The sequence below is a fragment of the Saccopteryx leptura genome, chromosome 9, assembly GCF_036850995.1.
Source record: "Saccopteryx leptura isolate mSacLep1 chromosome 9, mSacLep1_pri_phased_curated, whole genome shotgun sequence".
Lineage (NCBI taxonomy): Eukaryota > Metazoa > Chordata > Mammalia > Chiroptera > Emballonuridae > Saccopteryx > Saccopteryx leptura.
In genome coordinates, this window is record NC_089511.1 from 78,357,884 (window position 1) to 78,385,544 (window position 27,661).

Below are 27,661 nucleotides of genomic sequence, written 5' to 3' on the forward strand. Positions count from 1 at the left end.
TCACAAGGCGCTGCCGCACAGCCCGGCCAGGCCGTCCACGCTTCTCTCTGGTGTGGGTTCTGCCTGTCCTCAACTACGGGAGTCAATCGTGTCACCCTATAAAGGGACTGGAAGGAAAGCCATTAGCATTTGACATTAACAGGAAGACTGATTGCAGTCAATAGTTTGAAAAAGAAAAGAAGAAGAAGAAAAAACATTTCCAACCAGACCAGGGCTTTCCCGTGAACTCAGCGAGAAGGACACAGTTCCCCGCCCTTCACCCCTTGGTTTTGCCCAATCAACTCCACCTCAGGCTTTCCGTCCAAAGCACGGACGTGAATAAAATAAGCTGGACCCTGACCTGCACGCCCTACCCTAGTATGCCTTAAAAAAGTTAAAAATTCAAAAGTGAAAACTCCACTTGAATTCTCAAAAGAAACTGGTTTCAAAAAGTGTAAGATATTTTGCACTTAAAGTTCTGTATGATCTGATAGGTAGCACTTAATAAAGAAAATAAATAAACAAGTCATCTGGGCTGTATTTTTATTCTTCCCTTCCATTATCTCAATAAATCTATTGTCTCCCTTGCAAGCCTCTGTTCACTCCCAAACACCTGGTATAAGAGGAGCAGGGTAGGTTTTATAAAAGGAGGAGTTAGTAAAGAAGTATAGCTATATCTTTTTTTTTTTTAAAGAAGTATAGCTGTATCTTTAAAAAATAAAATAAAAAGAATGAAAAAAGAGGCTGAGTGAAAAAGAGAACCAATATAATAGTTTTTTTTTCTGCTTCAATAATTCCCAAATTGATTAGCTGATTAGCCTTTGGGTGGACAACTTATGTAAAACAGACAAAAACAAAAGCAACACAACAAGAAAACCAATCTGATCATGTTTGTCAGAAATTTAGTTCTGGCCCAGGGAGATATGCAACATTCTTTGGTTAACTTTGGTAATTCTTAATAAATGAGTGTCACATTATAATTATTTTTATATAGCACATTAATCCAGCATATAAGCCACTTTTTAAAAAAATGTCCCTCAGTATCCTGGTGTGGAACTAAACCTAGGGAATTAACTTGTATAAAAAAATATTAGATGAAAACGGGGACTTTCCAGGGAATAATCAGATGGTGAAGGTAATCCAATCTTAGGGGTGAGAATCTGATATTGTGTGTAGTTTACCTTTTGAAAATACAGTAGCATTTATTTAACTAGGACTTGTTCCAAATGAGCATTAAAGGAAGCAAGTTGGATTTAAAAAATCTTAGCCATTGAGAGGTATTGTCTTAGTGGAAGTAGAGCTCCTCCAAAATAAACAAATAAACAAACAAACTCAGCTTTAGACATTCACCCTAGAGAAATAAAGGACAGAGAATCTGGAAAAGGCAGAAAGGGAGGCTGTGGTGTTAGTACCTACAATACAGCCAGGTAGAGGGTTTCATTTATAGAAAAGCAGCGCCACCTGCTGGCGATCTCCATTTCAAGCCCCTCGGGTTTGCCAGCCATCATCTATCTTGCAATCTATGCATAAATATACAGCAGTATTTCTCAGCTGCTGTTTTACATAAGAATTTTATTACCAGTCGGCAGATTTCTAACACACTGGTTGCAGTTTAATAATCCTCTATTACCTGAAGTATGGGTTATATAAAAAGTTAGAATGTTAATTGTTGACAAACCAATTCTAATATGCAAAGCACTGTAAGTCAACCAGTAAATATCCAAATAAATCAAAAGGGATTGCTCATTTTCTGCTAACAACGTGTTATTAAATACTACAATTTGATCACTTACATAAAAATAATGTTCATACAAATCAATGTACTAAGAAACCAGGAAAAATGCATTGTAATTGTACTAATGGAGAGCTTTTCCTTCATTTATAATTTTGAGAAATATTTTTGCCTTTCTTTAAAAAATGCACTGAAACCAAGATTTCATTTAGGAAATTTTCACATATAACAAAACCAGAGTTATAAATAACAAAGATTACATCTATAAAATGTTATATTTTTTAAATGGCAATAGAGAAGTCAGGGAGAGTATAAGTCATGAAAACAGTGAGCAGAGAAACACTGCCTGTCATTTTGCAGAAAAAGATCACACAAACGAGATAGCAAAGAAACACAATAAAAGGAAGAAACAGGAATGTGATAGGTGACTCTGATTATATCTGCAAAGGAAACTGTGAAATAAATTAACACCCAAGCGCCCTCGAAAGGCATATTGTAGCTTCACTGAGAGTGATCGTCATGCAACAGAGAAGGTTGGTGATTCTGTAAGAACAGAAATAGAGTGTAGGCCGTGAAGTCTGGTGGTGATAACTAATGACCACACTACTGACAACTCTGATTTGATCTCTAACAGAAAAAAATAAAAAAGTACTCTACAAGATAGATGTATGCAATAGGGCTTGTATTTTTCACTTGAAACAAATAAACCCCAAATGGGATCAGAAGGCCCCAGAAAATGAAAAATGACAGTTCCTATGTTGCCCTGATTTGATCTAAAGCAAAACTACCGTGCTGATAACATTCCAGAGCTGGGAGGAAGGTATGGGAAGGGGTGAGTGCCACTGCCCGTTCAGCTGGTGAGAAGCCCACTCTAATTTCAAAGTGATTGAGATTTCATCTCTAACAACAGTAAAGACTGCTCATGCAGTAACCAAAAGGGTACTCCTTAAACATACACGTGTGTCTACTTTTCTGTTTCCGATGGGAATGGTCGAAGCCCTTCACCGTCAGCTCTCGCACTTGTCTAAGTTGGGTAAGACATATGTATAAAGAGAACCAAATGCTGAGGTGCTTCCTTTGAGCCCAAAGTGTCTCCAGTTATCAACCACCGGATATTGGATGAGAAGGGTCCCAAGTATGGGCAGAGAGCATCTCATCTCCCACTTCAACTGGTTACCAGTGTGGAGAGACAGAGTCGCCAGGAGCAATTTTGGGCAGATGTGGAGGGTGTGGGGAAATTTAGTAAAATTTAGCACTGTCATGATCTAAGCTGGAGGCTTCCCATGCCTAGACCAAATTCCCAGTGTAACGGCCAGGGACAGAAGGTCCCTGACACCGGCCCGGGCCTGAGTGATTAAAGGTGCAAGCCCCACCTCCAGAGCACTTGGGATAAATTCAAACTGATCGTAGGTGCATGAAAAGAGCTGGTCTGAGTGAGAAGTATGTTGCAGGCCTGAGAGGCAGATGAGGTCAGTTGGGGAGCAGTGAAACAATGGGTGAGCCACGCCTTCCCAGGATGCTCTCTATCTTCCGGGACTCAGATGCCCAGCGACACGTGGAAGGGGAATGCACTAGCATCCCAGATCTTCTGCAGTGTCCAAATACTGTGCCTGTCAGTAGAGGAAGAAACATGTCGCCTTCTAAAGCAGTGATCACTTCTACATCAAGCAATTCAAAGCTGCTCCAATGGTAAAAGGAAACAGCTGTTCAGAAACAAATGTTCTGTTCAAGATGACACAAGCAAGCAAGAAGACCGCTAGGCTCATGACGTACTTTCCTCCCAAGACACTGTGCCTGACACAGTGTGGAAACACATTCTCAGCAGTTTTTGTTATTCAGCAACTGTGTGTTGAATTCCTATGGTGTGCCTTGGCTATTGGGTGCAGTAGGCTGAGAACTCAAAGACCAGTGAGAGTTGTCTGTTGAGTTCTAAAAAGCTCAGTATGGAAATTTCTCTGAATGGGCTTTGTGTGAAGTGTTAAGAGGATTACAGAAAAGAGACCCATTAATTCTGATCTGAGGTGGGAGGCAGGGCAGTCCAGAATCTTCACAGAAACAGCAATATCTGAGCTGTGTTTAAAGCAGGAGTCAGCAAACATTTTCTGTAAACATCAGGTAGTAACTCTTTGGGGCTTTGTGAACCATATGCTCTGTGTTGCAAGTACTCTACTTTGCTGTTTTCACTTGAAAGCAGCTATGGACAATGTGCAAATGAATGGCCACGATTGTGTTACAATAAAACTTTATTTGCTAAAATGGGCAGTTAGCCAGGTTTAGTACATGGGGCCACAACTTGCTGATCCTTACCTTAAAAGCTGGGTAAGCTTCCATTAGCAAGAAGAGTAGAGGAACACAATCACAGGCACAGGAAAAAGTTATAGAAATGTGTTAAGTAACAAAAGCAAGACATTTTTAGAGAATTGTTAGACGAAAGGTGCTTACACGGAAAATGGAACTGGAAAATAGGGTGAGGCCAAGCTGTGAAGGGCCTTGAATGCAACATTAAGAAGGCTGGAGGTTGTTCTATTGAAAACAAGGAGCCATCAAAAGTGTTTTTCTTTTTTCTTTAGAATGAGATGATAATATGATCAAATGTGTGTTTTAAAATAATGAATGTGGTAGTGGGCTGTGGCAAGGGAGATTAATTTGCTGGAGGGCAGTGGTGGAAGACCAGGCGAGAAGAAATGACACCTGAACTTGGCAGTGCCACTGAGAACATGAACAGAAGGTCTGAAAGGCAATCCAGAGATGAAGTCAGAGGACTCGACCCTCAGCAGGGTGGAAAAAAGAGCAAGAAAGCAGAATCCTTAAGATTTCAAAATGTGTATCAGCACTCACTTAGCCCACATCTAGACCGTCCTCACATCAGGTCTTGGGCAAAGGCAGAATGGGTGAAGGGCTTGCCTGGTCTTGTACCCACACCCAGCACCAATCTCGCTAATGAGGAAATTAACAAGATGCAGAGCCCAATTATTCATAGAGTAATTTAAGAAAATGGGTGATGGAAAGTCCCAGCACCAACCAGACCTCAAAAATGGGTTGATATCAAGACCATCATCAAGAAATCTTAATAGAATTTAAAAAAATATCTATCTCTTCCCACCATGTTTCCCTCTTGCTTGTTTTCCAAGCTTCCTGCCAGCTTCCAAGTACACAAGAAAGTCACCGTCTCTATCTTCATGTTCATTGTAGAAACAGAAAAGTCACAGAGACAGTTTCAGTAAGATGAAGAATGGTGAGACCCAAAGTCATAGTTGGGGCCACCCCCAGGAGATAGGTCCTATTATTACCTCCATTTTACAGATGGAGAAACTAAGGAGTAGAGGACATCTCAAACTGCCCAACGTCCTAAGGCAGTAAGAGATGACGTATACTCTGGGTTTGCCTAGATGGAACAAGAAGAAGTACAGATTCATCACAAGTAAGGTATTACTCATTATAGCACTTGTTATTCACTGAGCAGTCATTCGATGAACACATCTAAACATGCCTGTGCCAGGAATGATACCCCAAATCCCCAGAAAACACAGAAATTCTACCCCTTCTTTCCCTTTCCTTGCTCTGAGGTTTTCTAGAATTTCAGGCTTTAGTTGCCAAGGAGATCACTCAGCTCACCGATATAAACTCCCTAATTTATATCAGAGAAAATACAGGAATGTCTGCCTAACAGACACCCATCTTCATCCTAATAGAGGAAATCTGTGACATGGCCCTTGCAGCACGAGCCCCTTGCACATTTCACATCCACATCCCCAGACTTCCGGGTCACGTGAGCTAAGCCCCTCCCTTCTTGTCTGCACTCCCGGCAGGTCCCACCCTGTCATCTTCACCGTGCACCTCTCTTCTTTGCAGGTCATTGTGCCTCCTTTTACAGCAACACTTATTTGGGGCTTTGGCTCTAAAGCCTCCCTACTGGACGTGTTCTCTCAGTTGGATGTGTTACAGGCCATATGTGGAAATTTACTCATCTGCATGAAAGAAAACGCCTGATCAGCCTTGACAAAATGCAGGGAGTAATTCAAAGCCACTCAAAAGTAAGAGAGTGCTTGGTGCGGCCTGAGATCTCTGCGAGCAGTCGAGAAAGCTTCCCGCCCCCAAGTCATGAGCAGGAGGAACAGAATAATGGTACAGTAGAAAACGGCCATGTGACACTCCACCTTCAGAGTCCTGGAGGTGGGAGGAGTTGTCACATGAGTGCTGCAGGATTTGATCTGTCTACCTCAAGTAGAGTCAATGATCCTAACAGTCATGAGTTGATTGCACTGTCTCTTTATACCTGGGCATGCTGACGTGGCCATCTGCAAATGGCTACAGCTTTCGACAAATGAACCCCTTTGCTCCTGTTGACTTTACCTGACGCAGTAACATTTATGTGCCACCCTGACTCATGGAAAAACAATCAGGTTCATCAAAATTAGTCAAATGAATGCAAATGTGACTAGCCCTCGATTTTTAGTACTAGGATGAGTCCTCTACATACATGTCTCGTTTCCTCCCTTGCAGCATTGGTGGACTTTTGCCTGTGATATTTTTCTGTCTTTGTTCCCTTATCTTCTTTCCCAATATTTGACCTTCACAAAGAATTCAGATTGTACCCACTAGTTGATAATTTTCAAGATCTTTCGATTATGTCCTTGATTTTCTTGCTATATTTTGCCCCTTACTCTTCGTATAACCCAGTTCTGTTTACATGTTCTGCTCACAAAAATTAGGGGATATTTTATTGCTTCATATTCATTTTGAAATATCCTCTAATTTTTGTGAGCAGTGTGTGTGTGTGTGTGTGTGTGTGTGTGTGTGTGTGTGTGTGTTTTAAGTTGCTGGGCGAGTTTTAGGAAACTGCGGATCCTGGACGACCCTGCTCCAGGCACACTGCTATTCCTTTAGGTGATGGTTGAGAGTTCTTTCATTTATCCATCCTTTACTCATCAATAGTCACTGAACTGGAAACTCAGGCCGTTTCCCATTCAAGTGCTCTTACCAGCACGCAAAGCTCAACCACGGCTGCAGCCAGCTACTTTCTGCCCTCGGAGGGAAGGAAGGCAGCCTGCAGGTCCTTTCTGGCCTGAGGACTGTCCAGTGGGCTCCAGCCCAGTAAGCCAGCACTGGCCAAAATACAGACGACTTTGTTACCGTTGTCAGCTCCACTCCCAGGAGGCAGTCCCTCTGCACTTCCCATCCACTGTGTGGCTCCTGCTCTGAGGAGCTGTCTTTTGCACTTTATTTAAAAGCCTCTCAGTGTAGTTGGTCTTCCAATGCAGATGCGCCCCAACAGCTTCCACTGTGGGTTTGAGGAAAGCACTCCGAGAGAGGAAGGACCATGCCCTGCCAGCGGAGTGGGCACATGTTGCTCCATCCAGTGCAGAAGTTGGCATTCCAAGCTTGCAGCCCTGCCCTCCACAAGGAGACCCAGGACTCAAGCGCTTTCCTGTGCTATTTCAACAACCTGTGGAGGTTGACGCTGTGTACAAATCCTACAGCCACAGATGCTGACACAGAGACACGACGAACGCAGACAAGGGCCTGTGCTCAGAGAACTAGGAAGGAAAATTGGGCCGTGGTGCTTAGGAACGCCACATGCCTTCCCTGGATTGTGTGTGGCAGTGCCTCACGGCGCTGTTTTGTATTTCCACTGGGGTAGGACAAGTGGTTGAAAACTACAATGGATTTTCAGTGAATGGGATGCAAAGTACTTTTTTATTCCTTCCCTAGATATAAGTAGACATGCTGTCTCCCTGAGAAAGAAGAGAAGAAAAGAGTCTCATTGCCATACACAGGCACTAAAACATAATTCCCATGAGCTCTCACAGACACTACCACATAGTCTGAGCAAGGCCCTCGGGGCTGGTTGTGTGTCCCAGATGGTGGCCCACCCGTGCTGTGCTCTGCCACCCAGCCTGGGCCTGACATTCACACCAGCGATGGGGAGCTGCCTGCCTCTCTCACCTTCAACACACTCAAGATGTGGATCTTATTAGAAATGAGGAGCACGGTGAGGGGGAAGAAGAAATACTGGCTACTCCAGGTGGAGTAGAGCCACGGGACCGGGCAGTGGGCGCAGCCCTCCAGGTCTCCAGTCCTAGTCAAAAAGAAGAAATCTCGCAGCTCGGGCAGGACTCACGAGGACTGCCAGGGCAGCTGGGCAGAATCATGCCCAAGAAACTTCACTAATGGAATTCTACTGCTTCAGAGCCATTAAATATCCTTTAAAAAGACTGGAACTTCCTGGGTTTCCATTTGGATAATGTACTTCAGCTGCGGAGTCCTAGAGACTGCTGGTGACACCTGGCCTTCCTCCCTGAAGCTTCTCGGAGTGCCAGGTTGCTGCCTTCTCCCATCACAGCCTCCCTCACCTGGTCTTCCCCCTCACAGGTGTCTCCCACCCTGGACTCATCCCTTCGTCTACCACTGCCTGAGAAATCTCCCCAAAACAAAGCCTCGAGTGTCACCTACTTGCTCAAACACCTTGAATGTTTCCTGTTGTCTTTCAGATTAGGAATGAAACTCTCCTGGCCTAGCCAGTCAATATAGGCCCTACCTACCCTTCAGGGCTCCTCTCCCTGCAATCTGCTGAACAGGATTGAAGCTCCAGCCAAATGGGGTGACTGGCTGTTTGGCAGGAGGCTCCCGAGTCCCCCATGCTGTATCTTTCTTCACACTGTCAGGCAGAACGTCCTTTCTGTCGTGTTCTCCAAGGAGTATCTGAAGTGTCACGCCTCCGGGGTCTTTCCTTGGCCGACCACCAGGTGCATCCGAGTGTCACGCCTGCGGGGTCTTTCCTTGGCCGACCACCAGGTGCATCCGAGTGCCACGCCTCCGGGGTCTTTCCTTGGCCGACCACCAGGTGCATCCGAGTGCCACGCCTCCGGGGTCTTTCCTTGGCCGACCACCAGGTGCATCCGAGTGCCACGCCTCCGGGGTCTTTCCTTGGCCGACCACCAGGTGCATCCGAGTGTCACGCCTCCGGGGTCTTTCCTTGGCCGACCACCAGGTGCATCCGAGTGTCACGCCTCCGGGGTCTTTCCTTGGCCGACCACCAGGTGCATCCGAGTGTCACGCCTGCGGGGTCTTTCCTTGGCCGACCACCAGGTGCATCCGAGTGCCACGCCTCCGGGGTCTTTCCTTGGCCGACCACCAGGTGCATCCGAGTGCCACGCCTGCGGGGTCTTTCCTTGGCCGACCACCATGAGTGTCACGCCTGCGGGGTCTTTCCTTGGCCGACCACCAGGTGCATCCGAGTGCCACGCCTCCGGGGTCTTTCCTTGGCCGACCACCAGGTGCATCCGAGTGTCACGCCTCCGGGGTCTTTCCTTGGCCGACCACCAGGTGCATCCGAGTGCCACGCCTCCGGGGTCTTTCCTTGGCCGACCACCAGGTGCATCCGAGTGCCACGCCTCCGGGGTCTTTCCTTGGCCGACCACCAGGTGCATCCGAGTGCCACGCCTGCGGGGTCTTTCCTTGGCCGACCACCAGGTGCATCCGAGTGCCACGCCTCCGGGGTCTTTCCTTGGCCGACCACCAGGTGCATCCGAGTGCCACGCCTCCGGGGTCTTTCCTTGGCCGACCACCAGGTGCATCCGAGTGCCACGCCTCCGGGGTCTTTCCTTGGCCGACCACCAGGTGCATCCGAGTGCCACGCCTCCGGGGTCTTTCCTTGGCCGACCACCAGGTGCATCCGAGTGCCACGCCTCCGGGGTCTTTCCTTGGCCGACCACCAGGTGCATCCGAGTGCCACGCCTCCGGGGTCTTTCCTTGGCCGACCACCAGGTGCATCCGAGTGCCACGCCTCCGGGGTCTTTCCTTGGCCGACCACCAGGTGCATCCGAGTGTCACGCCTCCGGGGTCTTTCCTTGGCCGACCACCAGGTGCATCCGAGTGTCACGCCTCCGGGGTCTTTCCTTGGCCGACCACCAGGTGCATCCGAGTGTCACGCCTGCGGGGTCTTTCCTTGGCCGACCACCAGGTGCATCCGAGTGCCACGCCTCCGGGGTCTTTCCTTGGCCGACCACCAGGTGCATCCGAGTGCCACGCCTCCGGGGTCTTTCCTTGGCCGACCACCAGGTGCATCCGAGTGTCACGCCTCCGGGGTCTTTCCTTGGCCGACCACCAGGTGCATCCGAGTGTCACGCCTCCGGGGTCTTTCCTTGGCCGACCACCAGGTGCATCCGAGTGCCACGCCTGCGGGGTCTTTCCTTGGCCGACCACCAGGTGCATCCGAGTGCCACGCCTCCGGGGTCTTTCCTTGGCCGACCACCAGGTGCATCCGAGTGCCACGCCTCCGGGGTCTTTCCTTGGCCGACCACCAGGCACGAGCTCTGGGCCTCTGATCGTCGAGCACCCTGCACCTCTCTCCCGGCCCTCCTCATAGTGTCTTCAGTCTTGGTTACTGAAACTCTCATCTTTGTCTCCTTCCTTCAGGATAGATGAAACTATGGGCCTCCTTCCACTGAGTAACTGGTAACTTACTCCACAGGCTGTGGAGCCACCAGCTTGTCCTCAAACCCCAGTCCCAGCACTGACTGGCTGCATGAGCCCTGGCAGGGTGTTTCACTTCTCTTTGCCTTAGGCGCTCATCTGTCTATGACACAGTTTACAGTGCCTCAACTGCAAATAACAGTTAGTAGCTTGTGATAAGGATCAAATTAATATGAGTAAAGGGCATAGAACAGTGGCTGCGATGCAGCAAGTGCTATGAGTGTTAAATTTAACACCCTGCACACAAGTGTGCATACACACACATACACACACCTTGCTGTGTTGGCAGAGTACCTTACACAGAGTAAGAGAAAGACTCCATGAGTCCACTCTTACCTTAAGTCCAAACTGAGCAATTAGCCTCTTCCTAGTACCCCCTATCAGCATTCCGCGGCTCCTGGGGATGGAATGTGTGTACGATAACAGCAGGTCTGTCTCGGGAGCAGCCTAGACCCAGACAAGGCAAGCACATCACCTAGCCTCAAAGGGGAAAGGCGATTGTCAGCAGATCTCGGTAGGCCTCCCTCTTCCTCTCTCCTCACCAGCAAACACGATCTGTTTTAACATCTCCACATCTACTTTGTACTGCTGTACTGAGCCCACCGCCTCCAGGCTTCAATGCAAGTTAAAGACCGTAATGCCTAAGATCTTTCCTATGAGCATGCTGGCACATGTCCTGATTTGAGATGACAAAAATTCATCTCAGGTGGAAGAAGGACCCCAGACGAGGAGAGCGAAGGCACACTGAGACCACAGTGCTGTGAATGAACTGCTCAGTCCTGTCTGGACAGGACTGGGAGGCAGGAGACTCTGGAGCCCGGGGCCACCGCCCCACAAGCCTCCTCTGGGGGCTTTACACCATTATTGGTCTGATACTAATTTGAGACAATGCCCGATCGCATCATAACAAATTAGCCACAGACACATGATTGCAATCAACTTGGAGGCTATCCGGAGTGCGGGCTGGGGGATTCCTGTCTCCGGGAGCCGTACGCTCCCACAGATGTTTCTAAAAGCTTCTTCCCAGAGGCCCATTTAGAGAGAAATTAAATGCAACTTTGACTTAATTAACGTTTTAAATGATAATGAATACAATGTAGATTCATAGAGGCATTTACATTGTGTTGTAAAATTGATAAAAATTTAATAACTCTTTGTTAATAAGTTATGTCTCCCCAGACCCATAAAGCCTAAGGCGCCGCAGACTGCAGACTGGGTGTCGTCCGGGCTCCTAGTACAGGTGCAGGAGGGAGCAGAGCTGGGCTTGACATTTGCTCCGAGCCTGCTCTGATTCAAACCTCTGCTTGCTCGTCTCTACTTTATTTCATACTGTAAAGGTCAGGATTTGGGCTCAAGGCAGAGCTTTGACAGGAAAGCACAAGTGAAAGGCAGGCTGGCCCTGGCATCTGTCGCCCAGCATAGTGGAGGAGGGGGAAGATGGAGAGCTAAGTGGCCACCTCTGTCCCCCACCTCCGAGGTAAGACAGAGTCCGCTGTCCAGTGGTAGGAACTGTCAGTGTGAGTAGTGCTAACCGGCCACTGTCCTGAATAAAAATGCAAACATAATTTCCACGTCACTTCACATAAGGACCTTGGCTCGGTTTGTGGCACGCCAACGTCTTTTCTTGTTTGTCCTTGAAGAGCTGAGTTACCTATTTAAAGCATGTCCCTGGAAAGGGATGTGTCCAAGTGACAGGGGACATGCCGATGACCCTCTTGTCTTTCTTCATTCTGACCTTTCTGTGTCTTGTCTCTCCACTCTGTTTCACAGGGTTTCTTCTGAAAATGTGGCTGCTGCTTGCCGCCTGTCCCTTTTGGTGCCTCTTCATAGCATATCTATCTTAAAGAATTCCACAGTACTACTACCGGGGAGAGCACAGGGCGGCCTCAAAATGCAAGTCAGCTACCTCACCGGCTGCTAAATTCAAAAACAAAAACAAAAATAAGAACTCAGCTGTTCATTAAGCATGAAAACCTGGTCTGTATGGAGCTCTTTTGAGATGAGCAATTTAAGGGATTCTTCCTGTAGGAGCTTTTGCCCAAGCGCAATGGCAGCCTTACTGCTGATTTATAGAGCCGTCTGCTGCATACGCAAGCAGGAAGGCATATTTCTGGTCAGCTCAATGCTACATACGGCCACCACACAACCAAGCGAGAGGCACGGGCTTTTTGTAGCCTTGTCTGTTCCCAAAGACAGTGCCCAAAGAGGCCCTCCCAGGTACATTATTAGTCTCATGGAATGACAGCAGGGCAGCCCCGGCTGATTTGCCTTCTTTTGATCATTTCTGCAAATGCCCAAAATCAAGGTGCTTGGGCCAGGGCTACTGCAGTGTGAGCCAAAGGCAGCTTTAATTTTGGGGGTTGGGAGGAAGGGGAGGAGAGAGAAAAGAGAGGAAAGGGGGATGAGAAGGAGAGAGCCTAGAAGTAAAATAAATAAAGTTTAGGATTGGGGAGCTTGAGGACATCACCCAAAACTAAAAATGAAAGAAATAAGATAATGACAAGCTGTTGATTTTTTTTTTTTTTTGTATTTTTCTTAAGTTGGAAACAGGGAGGCAGTCAGACAGACTCCCGCATGCGCCCGACCGGGATCCACCTGGCGTGTCCACCAGGGGGCGATGCTCTGCCCATCTGGGGCGTTGCTCTGTTGCAACCAGAGCCATTCTAGCGCCCGGGCAAACTGCTCCAGTGGAGCCTTGGCTGCAGGAGGGGAAGAGAGAGACAGAGAGGAAGGAGACGGGGAGGGGTGGAGAAGCAGATGGGCGCCTCTCCTGTGTGCCCTGGCCGGGAATCGAACCCGGGACTCCTGCACGCCAGGCTGATGCTCTACCACTGAGCCAACCAGCCAGGGCCGATAAGCTGTTGATTTTTAAATGTAGCTTATTAAATTAAATCTCCCTTTAAAAGGCACTGGCGACTGTCAGCACAGGGTGTGTCCTATTATAGATATTCTCCTAGAAACTTTTCCATGCCCCCTGCCCCGGTATCTGATTTTATGTACTTCAAAATGCCATTAGTTCACTCGAGTGACTTTAGTTCTATTGGCAATGTTAATTCTCTGCCTGTACAAACCAAAGGCGACTTGGGATAAGCTGGGTTTTGTTTATTATCTGAAAAGACTCAAGATTATACTAAACTGATTTTGGTATGTCTCCCTTCAACCTAATTGTACTGGACTTTCCCGTCTCCATCTGACCATTAGGGTTGAATGCCTGTATTATATTTATACCCGAAATAAAAGTCATGCACAATTTAAAATTAGCTACAGTGCTTTGGAAAAGGGTGTATGCAACTGTGCAGGTTAAAACTATTAGCAAATTGAAAGGCTGGTGGAAGAGATCACACATGTACTCTAAAACTATTTCCGAGTGCAAGTCTAAAGTTCTGTTTCTCCTCTAGCACATGATTAATTTGTTCATGCCACGTTCACTGACAGTCTGTGGCCAGGATCCTGTCAGGCAGGGCTCAGAAGGTTTGAATCAATAGGGCCCTATATTGTCACTGTATCATAATTATAACTGTCCCTTTCTGTTAGACTTAGCATAACAAGACAAACAATAAATTCTGAACAGATAAAAAAGGATCATTTTACAAAATTATATCAAGGGGAAACAGAACTGATTAGGACCTAAATCTATATTTGTATATGTGTATGTTGCTAGAGCAGTTAGACATATATTTTTATACTTGACAGTACAGAATAGCAATTTTCAACCCTTTTCATCTCATGACACACATAAACTAATTATTACAATTGCAGCTTATATTTTTTGCCAACCTGACAAAAAATAGGTATAATTTTGATTCATTCATACCGGATGGCTATTGTTGTGTTAGGTGCTATCATTTTTTTATTTGACAATCTAAGGGAAAAGAGGTCATCACCCCTGACTAAATAAAAGGTATTGCATGTTTTAAAAATTCTTGTGGCACACCAGGTCACAGCACACCTGGTCGTGGCACACCAGTTGAAAATCACGGGATACAGTCGGCAGCCCGTTCCATCCTACACTCTTTTCAGAGAGCTGGTGCTCCTGGTCAGCATCATCTGAAGTGGAAACAAAGTCAGAATACCCCAACAATGATGCTATGGGTACACCGATCTGAGCCTGCCATATTGAACAATTCAGTCTTGCCTCAAATAGAACAGTCTTGTGAAGAATCCTTATTGGCCACTCTGCCTGACTTTTCTGAGACTGGTTTCTAATTCTTTTGTAAAGGACTTCTTTTCTCCAGCTCTTTTTGTCAGCCCGTCTGGCCTTACATCTCTCGTGAGTTCAATAGGTGGAGACAATGGTTGGAACAGTCCGTGACTTAACACAGACCGATAGGCAGTAATGGGCCACACCTCCAAGCCGACGTGAGCTGAGCCGGCAGGTCCTGCTGTTAGAAGGCAGATTTCTAAAACTGTGTGAACACTTTTACTACATTACCACTCCTCTGGGAATGGGCTACTTCTCTTCCCACTTCAGAAAACACATAATGGGACTTTGTGTTTCAATTTAATGTCCCTTGAAAACAGAAATCTTTCCCCTTATAAGAAGAAAAAAAATAGTAAGGAGGGAGACGTAGGCCAGAGAGAAATGAATTAGGCAGTCTCCAGAGCACACTGGCTCAACCGGGAAACTGCGACCAAAGCAAGCTGGTAATCATATAATGACCTTTAATGAGTGTCTTGGGAAGCAATGCGGCCCAGCATAAAAGACAAAGGGCAAAACCCATCATGGCTCTGCTGACACTAATTCAGAAGGATTTTCAGAACAACTAAAGAATGTACGAGAAGTAATCTGATCCGCCCATCTGACCTCACTTTGATTCAAGGGCCCTTCTCCTGCCATTTCTAATTGTCAAACCCTCCACATTTCACATCTGCTCATATTTAATGAAAAGCCCACTCTCACCACCGCTCTGAGTCAACCAGCTCCGTCACATGGGCACCACCCAACCCACCACCCGCGAGGAAAAGCCAGGGGTTGCTGCTGGAGCTGGGCCAGCAGAATTCCACACAGAGACAGACATTTTTTTTAATTGGAGAAGAAGGGCTTATGGGGGCCAGTAAAGGGGCTCAAATTGGAGTGGATTTTCCTAACTTATCATTAATGGTCAAAGGTGAGTGGTCTCACACAGGGATGGATGAAATCTGCTTTTGTTTGATGGAGTGACGACGGTAGGAAGACTGATGAAACAGAGCAGGCACACCACCCCCTGAGCTGTCAGTACCAGTTAAGCCTTCAACATCCAGCTCAAAGCCCCTGTTTTCCATGGCAGGGCTGATTTGGGGGGGGGGGGTAGGAAGGACAGCTATCTCATGCACATGATGTTTCTGAGGGGTCAGGACAATCCCACCCTAAGGCTTTCTTCTCCTTGCCTCCATCAACTCTTAGATTATATTGCAGAGCTGAGAAATCCCTCCCATTATGATTTCTCCCAGATAAAACAAAAATGACACACGTGACATGTCATGGGCCTCATGCAGGTTTCTCTGTGATTGGTCTAGATGACCAATGCCAAGACATGACCACCAAGCCCTAGCTTGGAGCCCGAGTGGCTCCTTCCTTTTCTCCGCTGAATATCTGGCCAAGGTTCCGGAGCCCAGTGATTATCTGGAAACAGAGTTATGCCTTAACCAGGAGGGTAACCTAGTGGCTAATGGCTACATTCTCCATCAAAGTAATGTGGCCAAGTTGTGCCACCATAGCTCACCCCATGGCTCTTTCTCCCCAGCTCATGTCCCTGAGGCTGGTGTCCTGCCACACTTCAGAGACAAACAAATCCTTTGTGTGGTACTGACCTAGTACACCTCAGTAGTGTCATATGACGAGAACTCTTCCAATGAGTAGAAGGGGTAAGAATTCATACTGTGACATCTGTAAGAAATATTTTAAAGGAAGCTTTCTTTCTAAAAAGTTCCCTTTTAGGTCAATATAAAGACAAGATTTAGTCCCAAATCCCTCTCAATACAACCTCCATTAGCTATCACTTTTACAAGTGAATCCTATCACTTGGCACTGTTCTGGAGAGGCAGAGTCATGAACTTGAGATGATGATTCGTGGTCCTAGATCCAACTTTTGCAGATGACGCTGTGATAGCTCAATGCACAGATCATGCCTTAGACCTAACCTGCAGGAACACTCCAGCACCTGGCCCAGCATACTTCCCCACTGCTCAGTGAGTCAGGAGCCTCTCAGCCCTCAGAGCCTCTACCATTCACTGTCAGACAAGCACACCATGAAGGGTCCACCTACAATGTCAGCACAGGTAAGTGAGGCAAGCTTTTCATGGGAATAAATGCTCAATAGCAAAGTACTCTTCTCCACCCTTGTTGCCAGTGTGAATTAACCCTTGTTGGTGGAAGTGTAATTCAACTAGCTCTGCACACTGAATGGATGGCAATAGGGTCACCAGTAAATGTGTTGGGTGCTTTTAGAGGAAGGCATGAAGCAGAGAAGGAAGGATTGTCCTCTGCCTCCCCTGCTACTGAACATGTGAAACTAAGGTTTCACATGTTTATGGCATCCAAGTCCTCATGCAGAACCACAACCTCTTCTGTCCTTAAAGGAGGACACATACCCCAGTGTCTCTGTGTACAAACTGGAGCTTTCAGTAACATCACCTATAAATTGTGTCAGTAAAACACCAGCGAAGCCCATGCTGAAGACGATGATGAGGGATGTCTCAGGAATCTGACCTCTCTGAGCTGTGTCAGCTACCAGCTCAAGACCTCGACAGGTGCTTTAAGGTCTCTGAGCTCACAGGGGACCAAGAAGGCTGACCTCGAAGGCCCGTGCAAGAGGCCCATGCTTGCAGTTTTTTTTTGTTGTTGTTGTTGTTTTGTATTTTTCTGAAGCTGGAAATGGGGAAAGACAGTCAGACAGACTCCCGCATGCGCCCGACTGGGATCCACCTGGCACGCCCACCAGGGGCAACGCTCTGCCCACCAGGGGGCGATGCTCTGCCCCTCCGGGGCGTCGCTCTGCCGCGACCAGAGCCACTCCAGCGCCTGGGGCAGAGGCCAAGGAGCCATCCCCAGCGCCCCGGCCATCTTTGCTCCAATGGAGCCTTGGCTGTGGGAGGGGAAGAGAGAGACAGAGAGGAAGGGGGGGGGGGTGGAGAAGCAAATGGGCGCTTCTCCTATGTGCCCTGGCCGGGAATCAAACCTGGGTCCCCCGCACGCCAGGCCGATGCTCTACCGCTGAGCCAACCGGCCAGGGCTTTTGCAGTTTTGATTATTTGGAATCACAATTGCTATAAGCTACCTTAAACAGGGACTACATTTTTGGAAAAATAGAAGATATATTAATGGAATGATCCTTTGCATTAATCATCTGTTTGAGGGAAAGCTCTCGAGTCCACCAGTTTATATAAGTTGGCAGATTTAGAACACTCTTTTTCAAAACACAGGACACAACCTGGCACTGGAGGAGTGAGATACAGATTAGGGATACAGTAAATAAAAGAAGGGCACCTGCATCAATGCCCTGTTGTATCCTGGAAGTGGTCTAAGTCACTAAAAAGAACTTAAAGCTAGCACCGGCTTGTTCTCGCCAGACTGTTTTCCTTCCTCCCTCCGACCCCATCTAACGTCTAAGCTTTCCTCAAGTATTAAGATAGGCATTTCCACACATCTCTGTATTAATATTGCATTTGACATGCTGCCACATTAATTTCCACTTATATTTGTTTAAAGGAGAAAGGGAAACTACCACCAGACTATAACATCACAGCCCCGCACGCCGTTCCACATGGCATGGGAGGCCTTCCCCAGCACAGACCCAGTGGCACAGGCAACTGGACCAACATGTCACCACACACGAGGTCACACTGGGAGGAAAACATCAACTCAACAGATTCACAGAACCACAAGGCACAACACGAGACAGGTGAGACCACAGACAGCACAGACACGAACTGCATGTGTCAGATTGAACTTACAGGCACGGAAACTGGTGGAGCAATCATTAACAGAGACAGAAGAAAGTGGGAAGGCTCTCTCAAGGATGTCCATGTTACCACGCACACGGCCTGACATGCATGAGCAGTCACGCTCAGAACGTCCGCAATCAAAACAACATGCCCGTCTCATTCTCTTGTAGATGGACATCTTGGCTAGAACAGTGTGGTTGGATGAGAGGAGAGGAAGAACAGCAGTTAATGGCAAGGTCACGCAGCGGGGCGGCGGGAAGGGGGCTGCAGGGATTTAACACGGTCTTAGTTCACAGTAACAGTCTTGACCCAGAAAAGAATGAAGAGTGACTGTGGGTAACAGTTTGGTTGTACATCAAAATAAATAAATACGTAAATAAAGCAGCAACAAAATAAATTGCCTTTATAATCCCCCAAGGCTGTTGGCTATGGTTTTTCTCTCCTAGGTAAAGCGGGTAACCACTGAAAAGGGCATGGCTGATTACAGTCAGGGTCTTGGAAGAGAATAAGAGCACATTGTATCATATAAGCGAAATAGAACTGACATTTTCCCCTGGCACAATTAATACAGGAGAACAAAATATATGCATAGCCAATCAATGAATTCCTGACTTGGTACCATAAATGGTTCTCACAAGATGCAAAAATAGCTAATATGTAGGCTTTCTAATTTCCATCCATTCCTGGGCATTAGGCAGAGCCTGGGACAAGCTTTCATCAAATTAGATGTGAAACGATTACGTGTTAATATGGAATCTGAGGATGCCTCTGCTGAACTTCCCCAGAGTGAGTTTACATGATGCCTTCAGGAATTTAAATTTACTCTTGACAGAACAAATATCCAAATCTGTCCATATAAGAAATGCAGCTACTCAAGGCTAACGCTGCGAGTTTGACATTACAGGAGGTTCGAAAATAAAAAAGTCACCCAAAGCAGATGAGATGTTGGTCTATTGGAATGCATTTAGCTGCTCATGGGTGTATTTTCTGTTTAAAGCTGAGAGAATCTGAAAAGTCCTATCTCCTTTTCTCCTCCTGCCCACCCCAAATTCAGAAAGCAATCGAATCATTCATTAATTGTAATTTTTTTATATTGGCCAAAATAGGCAAAAAACTACAAAACATTAAATAAAATAAAAGATCCCACATAAAATATTGAGACTTGCAGGCATCATTGATAGTGCTTCTATAGCTAGTATTATAGCCTGGGGACCTGACTTGAGTACTAACATACAAAAAAGTTGCTGGAAGTCACTTGCAGTAGTTTTCAATGTCCTCACCTTTACTCTGCAAGTCAATTTACAGTTGGGTACAATGAGAAGCTTTTTGTCCCTCAATCTGATGCTACAACAGGCAAAAATGTTTGCTTATCACTTAGCCTTAACTGGTCTGCTTCTCTCCCAGGAGGGGAGAATTCATATTCATTCCAAGCATCATAGCCAAAGAGTAACCTGAACTTGGGATATGTATTACTCCCTGTGCCCACACCTTCCATTTCTAAAGTCATATTTCCACCACCACCCCTTTCTTTTTATTTGTGGAGAATGGTTGCACCCTTACTTTAAAATATGGCTTGTGGTTTTGCCCTCTTTGAATGTTACAGTCACCAGGAAGCGGGGTTTAAATCTCTCAAATGGGTCAAGTCCTGTTCTAAGACCTTTATGACTTGCCATTCAGTATATTTGTCAAGCAGGGGGAACGTTATGATTGTGAAGAACAGGCACTGGGGGAGATGGATGAGAGATCTTCTCAGCAGCAATTCCATTCCTGTAAACTTGCCTCACGTTCTTAGTGACATGTTCTTTTAGCATCCTTACGAGTCAGTTGCTCAGACTGTCATCATGCAGCCCCAGCCCTGTTCAATGTGTGCTACATCATTCCTGAGCTTAGCTTTCAAGAGGGAAAAAGATTCTACTATAGCATTCAAATCAGAAGAACTTGGAAAGCGTGGAGTGAATGCCCAGACACCCCCAAACAGCAGTGACTGAAATCAAGAAAGAGAAAAAGTCTTCGGCTGAAGACATGAGAATAAAGTCATTTTAAATGCATCCAGATCTGGTGTACAACTTGGAGAGTGCCACTTGCTTGTTTTTTTCTTTCCTAGTTCTTTTACTAGAAATAGTGATTTGTTATTTACACAGAAGAGGGAAGTAAAGATGATTTTTTGTTTCACTGTAGATAAATTGTTTTGAAAAAAAATTTTAATCAAATGCTGTAGCAGAAGAGAAGCCCATCAAACTCTAAAATGCTATGCTTCTCATTAGCAACAGTCCCTGGTTTTCATTTCCATCCTGCCATTTTGGGTTCATACACAATAATAGAATCTGACACATTTACAGGGAAAGAAAGTTCTTATATATATACTGTCTTTAAGGACAAGGGGAGGGAGGATGGCGCGGAATAAGTTTTGAAATGGTTTTGTCAGAGGTAAGCCCATCCCAATGCATGATTGAACCTCCTACTTGATAAGCATTCAGGAGGAAACACAACTTGAAACTAGTGTGCCTCTCAGGGACTGTTTGCAACTGTGATTGTTGGCTCTTCCAGAGACCATGCATTGTTCTACAAGTTTATATTGTTAGCATGCAGGAACAGGCTGAAACTGTTAATCAAAGCAGCAAAAAACCCAGTTGCTATAAGAAGATTAAATGTTAATTATAAGCAGTCACATTCCAAAGCAGCATATGCATCAAATGGAAAACATGCTGTTACTCGCCATTGTTTCTCAGTCATCACTTGTACACTCACACCAAATAAAATAGAAATCTCAGAAGACAAACAAGCACCACACACACACACACACACACACACACACACACACACACACACACACAAAACCCCAGCAAGAATGATCAATGACAGGCCCAAAGACAAGACAGAAACAACTGAAAACGAGAGCGCCTCACATGTTGACAAACCTTTGTCAATTACAATGTCTAGATCAAGGTGCCCCTGAATGGAAGGGGGCTTCTTTTGCTCTACTTCTGGAAGAGTCCATTTTCTTTGACCTCTGTCAGATGTCTTCACCTATACACTTCCAGGTCCACTATCTGAAAAGGTAAAGCCCGTTTCTGACCTCCCGTCTGGTGGAGCGATCCATCAGGCTGGAAGAACGCGTGCCCCAGCAGGGAGAGCCTTCCTCTGGGCCATTATACGGGTCATGAACCAGCTCTTTAACTAGAAACGGATGAGAATGTGTTTCCCTGGTGGTAGCTTCCAGAAGATGTGGACAGTCTGTGTGTAAAATTATACTCTCCAGTTGTAAAATCAAATTACATCAAAATTGAGTCATGGACCTCCTAATTTGGAAAATACGACCCCTCGTCTCCTTCAACTCTCTCTCTCTCTCTGGCTTCCTAATCCTTTGGCTTTGCTTTAGTGAATCATGAAGATTCAGAATCACTGGTATTTTATTTCCACTTTTCTGTGATTGTTTCCTTTTCTAGAGCTGATGTAAGTTAGAAGGTTAATTTCAGATAACACAGTGCCTTTTAAAACTCCCAAGGTTAGGTTTCAAAGAGCAACTTTGAAAGTTTCAGCATTTATTTAAAACAGAAATAAATTTTATATCTACTCCCTGGCCACAAAAGTGCCCTTTCTCCTTTGGTGTTTTCTGATTTTCTTCATTACATAGTCACCCAAGGCTCTCTTCTCAAATCCCAACGCTCAGAGAAGGGAGTTTACCCCAGGACTTCAAAGGTAACGCAAAGTAGATCTATGAGGACATCTAGTGGATCTGTGTGGAAGAGCAGCTAGTTAACAGACCTGAACTAGTGGGCCTATCACTGAAAGGGAGCAGAAAGAGGACCCTGCGTGCCTCTAAGGACTGAAACATGTGCAGTGACATTTTAATTCAATGGCGTCTCACAATCCACAACAGATGTTTAAGAGGCAGCAGGGTCAAAGGGGTGAGAGGTTCTAGGAGATGTTCCTAGAGTGGTCAAAAGTGGCAACTGGCAGGGACATTGCCTCTGTAGCCATGGCCAGGAGGGTAGGACCAGGTGGCTTGGTCTCCTCAAAGCTCTGATGCAGCTTTGGAGACAGGGGACAGACAAGAGGGTGTCTCCGGTCGATGTACATATTGTAGCTACTTATCATTTCATCTTAGGGCTCTTGGAACTCTGTGCTCAATTACCTGCCCCCAGAGGCCAGTTTACTCTGGGAGAACAGAAATACAAGCTGCAGGGCCCTGGCTTTCTCTCTGGCCCACATTACAAGGTTCTTGTTCTTGGACTGCTGCCACAGATTCAAAGAGGTTACGTGGCTGCCAAGAATCAGACCCTGGGTCTCACCTTCCTCCTAAGAACTTGGTCCTAACAGTTTTACAGTTTGAAAAGAAAAGCTTTTATGTGCTTTCTTTCACCACAATGAAGTGAATATTCATCCAATATTTCCATTATGACTTCCTAGTGCTATTTACAGAGACAACATGAAAGTACTTCCCTAATGGACATCATCAAAGGTTTACTCTTTACTCATAAGTGTTTAAAAGTGTTTAAAACTGGAAGATGTCTCAGACGTACTCTTGGCTAACTCTTCCTATACTTTCAAAGGTCATGCTCATGAGAAAGGAAGCCTGTGGAGAAGTGGCTGCCGTAGGTGGAGTTCAGTTACTGCTCTTTCCTTGCGTCAAACTGACAATCAGCTGTCAAACTCAGGTTCTCTGCTGGTCAGCCCACCCCAGCCAAGCCCAGAATGGAAGAGAGAGTTGGAGTCCAGCCTGTTCTCCACACCATCTGCCTCCTGCATCAGCAACCAAATTGTCAGCCAATTTCCAATTGCACAATCTTAATTTCCAGTGTGGGCTGGAAGGGGCAGGAAAAGCAGTATTGGACTGAGAGGCTCAGATAGAGTTTTCCAACTGCTGTGGAAAAATACTTTAGGTTTCAAATGGGGTACTTCAAGGGAAGACTGCTGTGGCAGAAAAACAACAACACTGCCATTCAATTCATAGACACTCGTCAGACCACAATCTCATGTTTAAATCAATCCAATGCAGGAAGGATTATTTCCAAGCCTGAAACCTAGAGCTGCTCTTAGAAATGCTCGCAGTGACTAAAATTGCAGGTAAAAACATCCACGGGAGAAAACATCCCCTAAGGTGTAAGGTTAAGGCATTTGTTTGACGTGACACTGGGAATCACGGAGCATACTTTCACGTCCTATAAATGAGAAATGATGTCTTCACTTAGCTAAATTCTTCCTATTAGCTCTGGAGGGAGAAGAAAGATCTTCCAGGTGGTCTTCCCAAAACAGAAAGAGGGGAAAGGAAAAGCTAGTTAATGTCAGCAGCACAGAGCCCAGCAAGCTAGCTGATCCTGCCCTCGACGCCATACTGTGGCTGGAGAAGGCAGAAGAATTTGGCACTTAAGTTGTTTGTTGATTGACATCAAGATGTCCCACCAATTCTGAAGGATCATTAGATTCTATAGGTAGTTCTGCAGGTATAAAAGTGACTTCTGCACTCAAGCCATCCTTACAGGTGTTCTGCAGAGAATGAGAGCCGCAGAGTCAATGTTAGCAGAATTGTGCATTGAACTGAGGATGGTCATTGCTTTGTTTTGTTTGTACACTGAGCATTCTACACCCTCAAATACTGGAGACTAGCAAAAACCAGGGGACCAGCTTTGCATCTTCTGCTGCAAAGGAGTGTGAGAAGACCAAGGGCTGAGAGATCTTCTCCAAAGTCCAGGGCCACTGGACTGAACTGGTCTGTAGGTTGGGTCTCATTTTCAGTGGTCTCACATACGTCAAGATTCCCATGCTCACTTCTGGTACCAGTGAGAGCAGCACTGCTCTAAGCCACACAGAGAAACACTGGCCCTACAAGCTCCTCCTCAACCACTACTTCTTGTTGGGTGAGAGGGTTCCTACTCCTTCAGTAAGTCAGGGGCTCAGGGACTTGCATTCACTTGTTCAGACTTCTGCACAGCTCATTAGTGAAATGGAACATTCTCCTCAAGACACCTTTTCTACCTCAGATGAGTAAATGTTTACTAAATAAGTAAATATCTTCCACGATGCCTGATTCCCCCCCCCCCCTTGGAGGAACTGGTATGTTCTGGTGGGAAAGGACTGAGGAAGAAACCTTGGGTTAAAGCAAGGGAATTTCATAGACTGTTGGAAATAATTACCACTGTGGAAATGTTTGTCTCTGGTTAGGCAGTTTAAATACTCAACTGTCTCAAAGTTGGGTGTCCAATTAATTTTTGAGCAAGCATCTCCTCATAGAGGCACACATACTGTAATAAATACATCCCTCTCTCTATAAAATATCTCTATGCTTATATATAAAAATGAACATTTTTACATATAAAGTATGGCTACATATTTTATATATATATACATACATATATATATATCATAGCAAAGAAATATTTATATATATGTAGCATGTGTTTCCTTCAGGGTAGGATTTCAAGCTCAACAGTCAAGGAGACCAAGTCTGATTTATCAAAGGTGAGCATGACAATGACCCCCAATCGATGAGGCATCTGGAGCTCTAGTGGTAATTACCTCAACCTACTCAGCGTCCCCTAAAGGTCCTGAGACGTGGCCTTCAAGAGAAACGCTGTTGTCAATGTCTTATTTTCAAATAGAAAAATAAGACCGCGCCAGAAACTGGCAAGAAGCTGGGGGGGGGGGTGAACAGAGGGGCCCCTGCGCTTGGGCTGTCCAGTAGACCGTGCTGGACGAGGGAGCTGGGGCACGATGTCACTGCTACATGCAACATGAATACCAAAAGAAAAAGAGACCGAAACTGTACAGAAAATAAAGAAAGTATCTCTTCTAGAGAAACACAGGGGACTGGACTCCGGGCTGCTGGGAACCCGTTTTACTCACAATATATCACTACCCGCGTGCAGTTAAAATAGAGTAGGGGCCGTATTCCAAGGCAGCAAAGAGAAAAAAAAATAAATCAAAAATATGTCAATGATTAGACATTCAAGAAAATTCCTTCAAACACATCAATTTAGACATGACTTGCCCCCGAGGAGTCTACCCTTTGGCAAACTTTCAGAGGCTGGGGGAGAAAACATCGATCATTAGATTGGGTCTGTTGTACAGAAGAAGAAAATGGGTGAACGAACAGATTTTGAGAGCTTGCTCCTTGGCCAGATGCTGACTCTGACCCTCTTCCTTGATGAACAGCTATGGAGAAATGGAAAGAAACGCAGAAGTTAAACTAGACTGCCACAGAGTTTCCAGGCGTAGGGTGTCCATACTCGGCATTTCTCCAGAAAGAATGACATGAAACATTTAAGGTTATGAATAAAAGTGAGTGGGGAGGTGGAAGTGGGGTGGACATGGAAGAGCTAGGTTGGGAGAAGAGGGTTAGGAAGCTGTGAATGGGAACCAGTGACTGCCGCCAGCTCTGCCCTGACGGAGCTGTATCATTCCAAGGTGAATTATTAATACCTCACCTCACAGGTTTGGACAAAGAACTGTGTGGGCCAGCTGCCCTCTTCAACTTAGGGCACCAGGTGATGTGCATTCAGTGCATTAGTAACATTCCTAGCTCCTGCTAATGAAAGTTTCTCTGCACCCCAAACCTAGCTTCCCCAATTTCCTAACTTGCCTGGCATTCCCACTACCACTTAGACACACACATTTTTGTCCTGCCATCTGAAATACAGGCTGCTATGGCCTTTAAATTAGAAGAGCACTATTTGGACAGTTCTGATCATTATCAAACAGGAGCCTCACTGGAGAGGGTCTCCATGAGAGGAGGACCTGGTGTTGGGAGGAGGGTGAAGAGAGAAGGGTGCTAGGCCCGTCACACTGGCTTGACGTTGGCGAGGCGGTCCTTTTGTAGCCACCGTGCTGTGCATGATGGGAAATCATAAGCTCCACTAGCTGAACCAACTTGAATGGAGATGAAGAGAATAAAATTATTTCAAGCAATCACGTGCCTCTCCCTCCAGGATGGTGTAGAAGACCGCTGCTCTTATCTTGCCTAGAACCAAGAAGGAAAAATGTTCTCGAGGCCAAATCCTCATGTCTAGGAACTTAAAAACTCATCTCTGGTTCCACCCCAGTGCCCTGGGAGGAGCAGCTCAGCAGGAGGCAGAGCAGCTGTCTCCCCCACCCCTGCCTCCCTAGAATCTGCTGTCCGTCTAATCACCAGGAGGTCGACAGGAATGGATGGCATTTCCTTGCTTAAAAATGGCTACAGTCATTGTAGGACTACAACTCAAAAGTGTCTCGCCATGATGCCTGCCTTCTTCTCTGATCTCTTCTGGTATCCCTCTCTCTCCAAACCCACCAGCTATGCTGGCTGGTCTTCCCTCCCTCAAACACTGTAAACTCATTTTGCTCCTGGCCTCGCCCCTGCTCTCCTGCCTACCTCTACTGGGTCTCAGTATTCCAACGGAGGTCTTCCAGATCTTTCTAGGTAAAGTGATATCTCCACCAGGTACCTCATAGCCTTCTCTTTATTTGAATGTATTTAATTTTTCTTTGTTAATAGTTCTCTGGTCATTCACTAGAGTGAAGGCTATAGGGGGGCAAGGACTTTAGTTGCTCACCTCTCTGTCCCTAGTATCAAAATAGCACTTTGCACAAACAAGGTACTCTTGTTATATGAATGATGAATGGGTCAGTGAATGTCACTGACGCCCCCACGGGACCAAGCTCTCTGTGAGCCACTGGCCTCAGGGCTCTCCTGCTGTTCCCATCCCACACCACTGTGAGTCTCCTCACTAAGGAGCTCATCCTCTGTCTCCTTTGCTTCCACCTTGGGAGGGTGTGCTCCTTCCGACGGAAATGAGCCAGGAGAACCCTGGCCAGCAGGGCTGTGCTTCCACTCACAACGAGCGAAGCGGGACTGGGATGGACCACCAGCTGAGGGGCCTTTGGAGTCATGGAGTTAGGAGTGGGTTCATTCTGTGTCTGACATGCCCTCAGACACTCTTACTGATGGGTTGTCAGAATAAAAGAATTCTTAGGCCCCAAGAAGTTATAGGCTTTTGTCTTGAGATTTCCATAAGTATTCATCTCAGTGGAGTATCAGAGTTGAGAGGAGGGGGCTCTGTGTATTAGGTCAATGCAGAAGGGGGAACTTGGGCTTCAGCTGACCCAGATTTAGGAAGCAGCCTGAACAGACTTCTACAGAAAATGCTCTGGACCAAGAGTGTACTGCCTGGATATGTGCCCAAGAGTTTGCGGGCCTTGTCCATGCTCCGGCAGGGTGGTGTCTCTATCTTACTGGTTTTCCATTTATCGTGTCCCTTTAGGAATGCAGTGAGTAAAGCTGTCACATCGTCCGACATATTCCAGGAATGGTGTTCATCTGTTTGGTTCCTGCTTGTGAAAAAGTATGTCATGGGATGGTCTTTTATAACTGCATCCTATTGATCAGACCCAGGGTCATCCCTTTGTCCCTTCTCAAGAAGAAGAGGTTAGGGCATACATAGCATCAAGAGAATCCTTGTGGCAAGCCTGACCCTATCTAGTGGGGCTATGTAACTCTCAGCAAGTTCATCCTGTCACTGAACTTCAAGCCTTAATTTCTTCTTCTTGTAAAAGGGAATTAATAATACCACCCTGCTA

At 46.2% G+C, this 27,661-nt stretch overlaps 1 protein-coding gene across 17 annotated transcripts in view; it reads right to left on the minus strand.

The window, feature by feature from the left end:
• Positions 1-27,661, minus strand: part of KCNMA1 (potassium calcium-activated channel subfamily M alpha 1) — an 804,436-nt gene that overhangs the window by 117,510 nt on the left and 659,265 nt on the right. For 3 of the 17 annotated variants that reach the window (XM_066349726.1, XM_066349728.1, XM_066349710.1), the window contains exon 19: positions 18,119-18,292. The exons of 12 other annotated variants lie outside the window; for them this stretch is intronic. In XM_066349726.1, coding sequence (XP_066205823.1) covers positions 18,119-18,292 — 174 coding nt within the window. Of the gene's footprint in view, positions 1-18,118; positions 18,293-24,872; positions 24,962-27,661 lie in introns of those variants that run through there. 2 more of the 17 variants (XM_066349724.1, XM_066349722.1) reach the window with 2 other exon arrangements.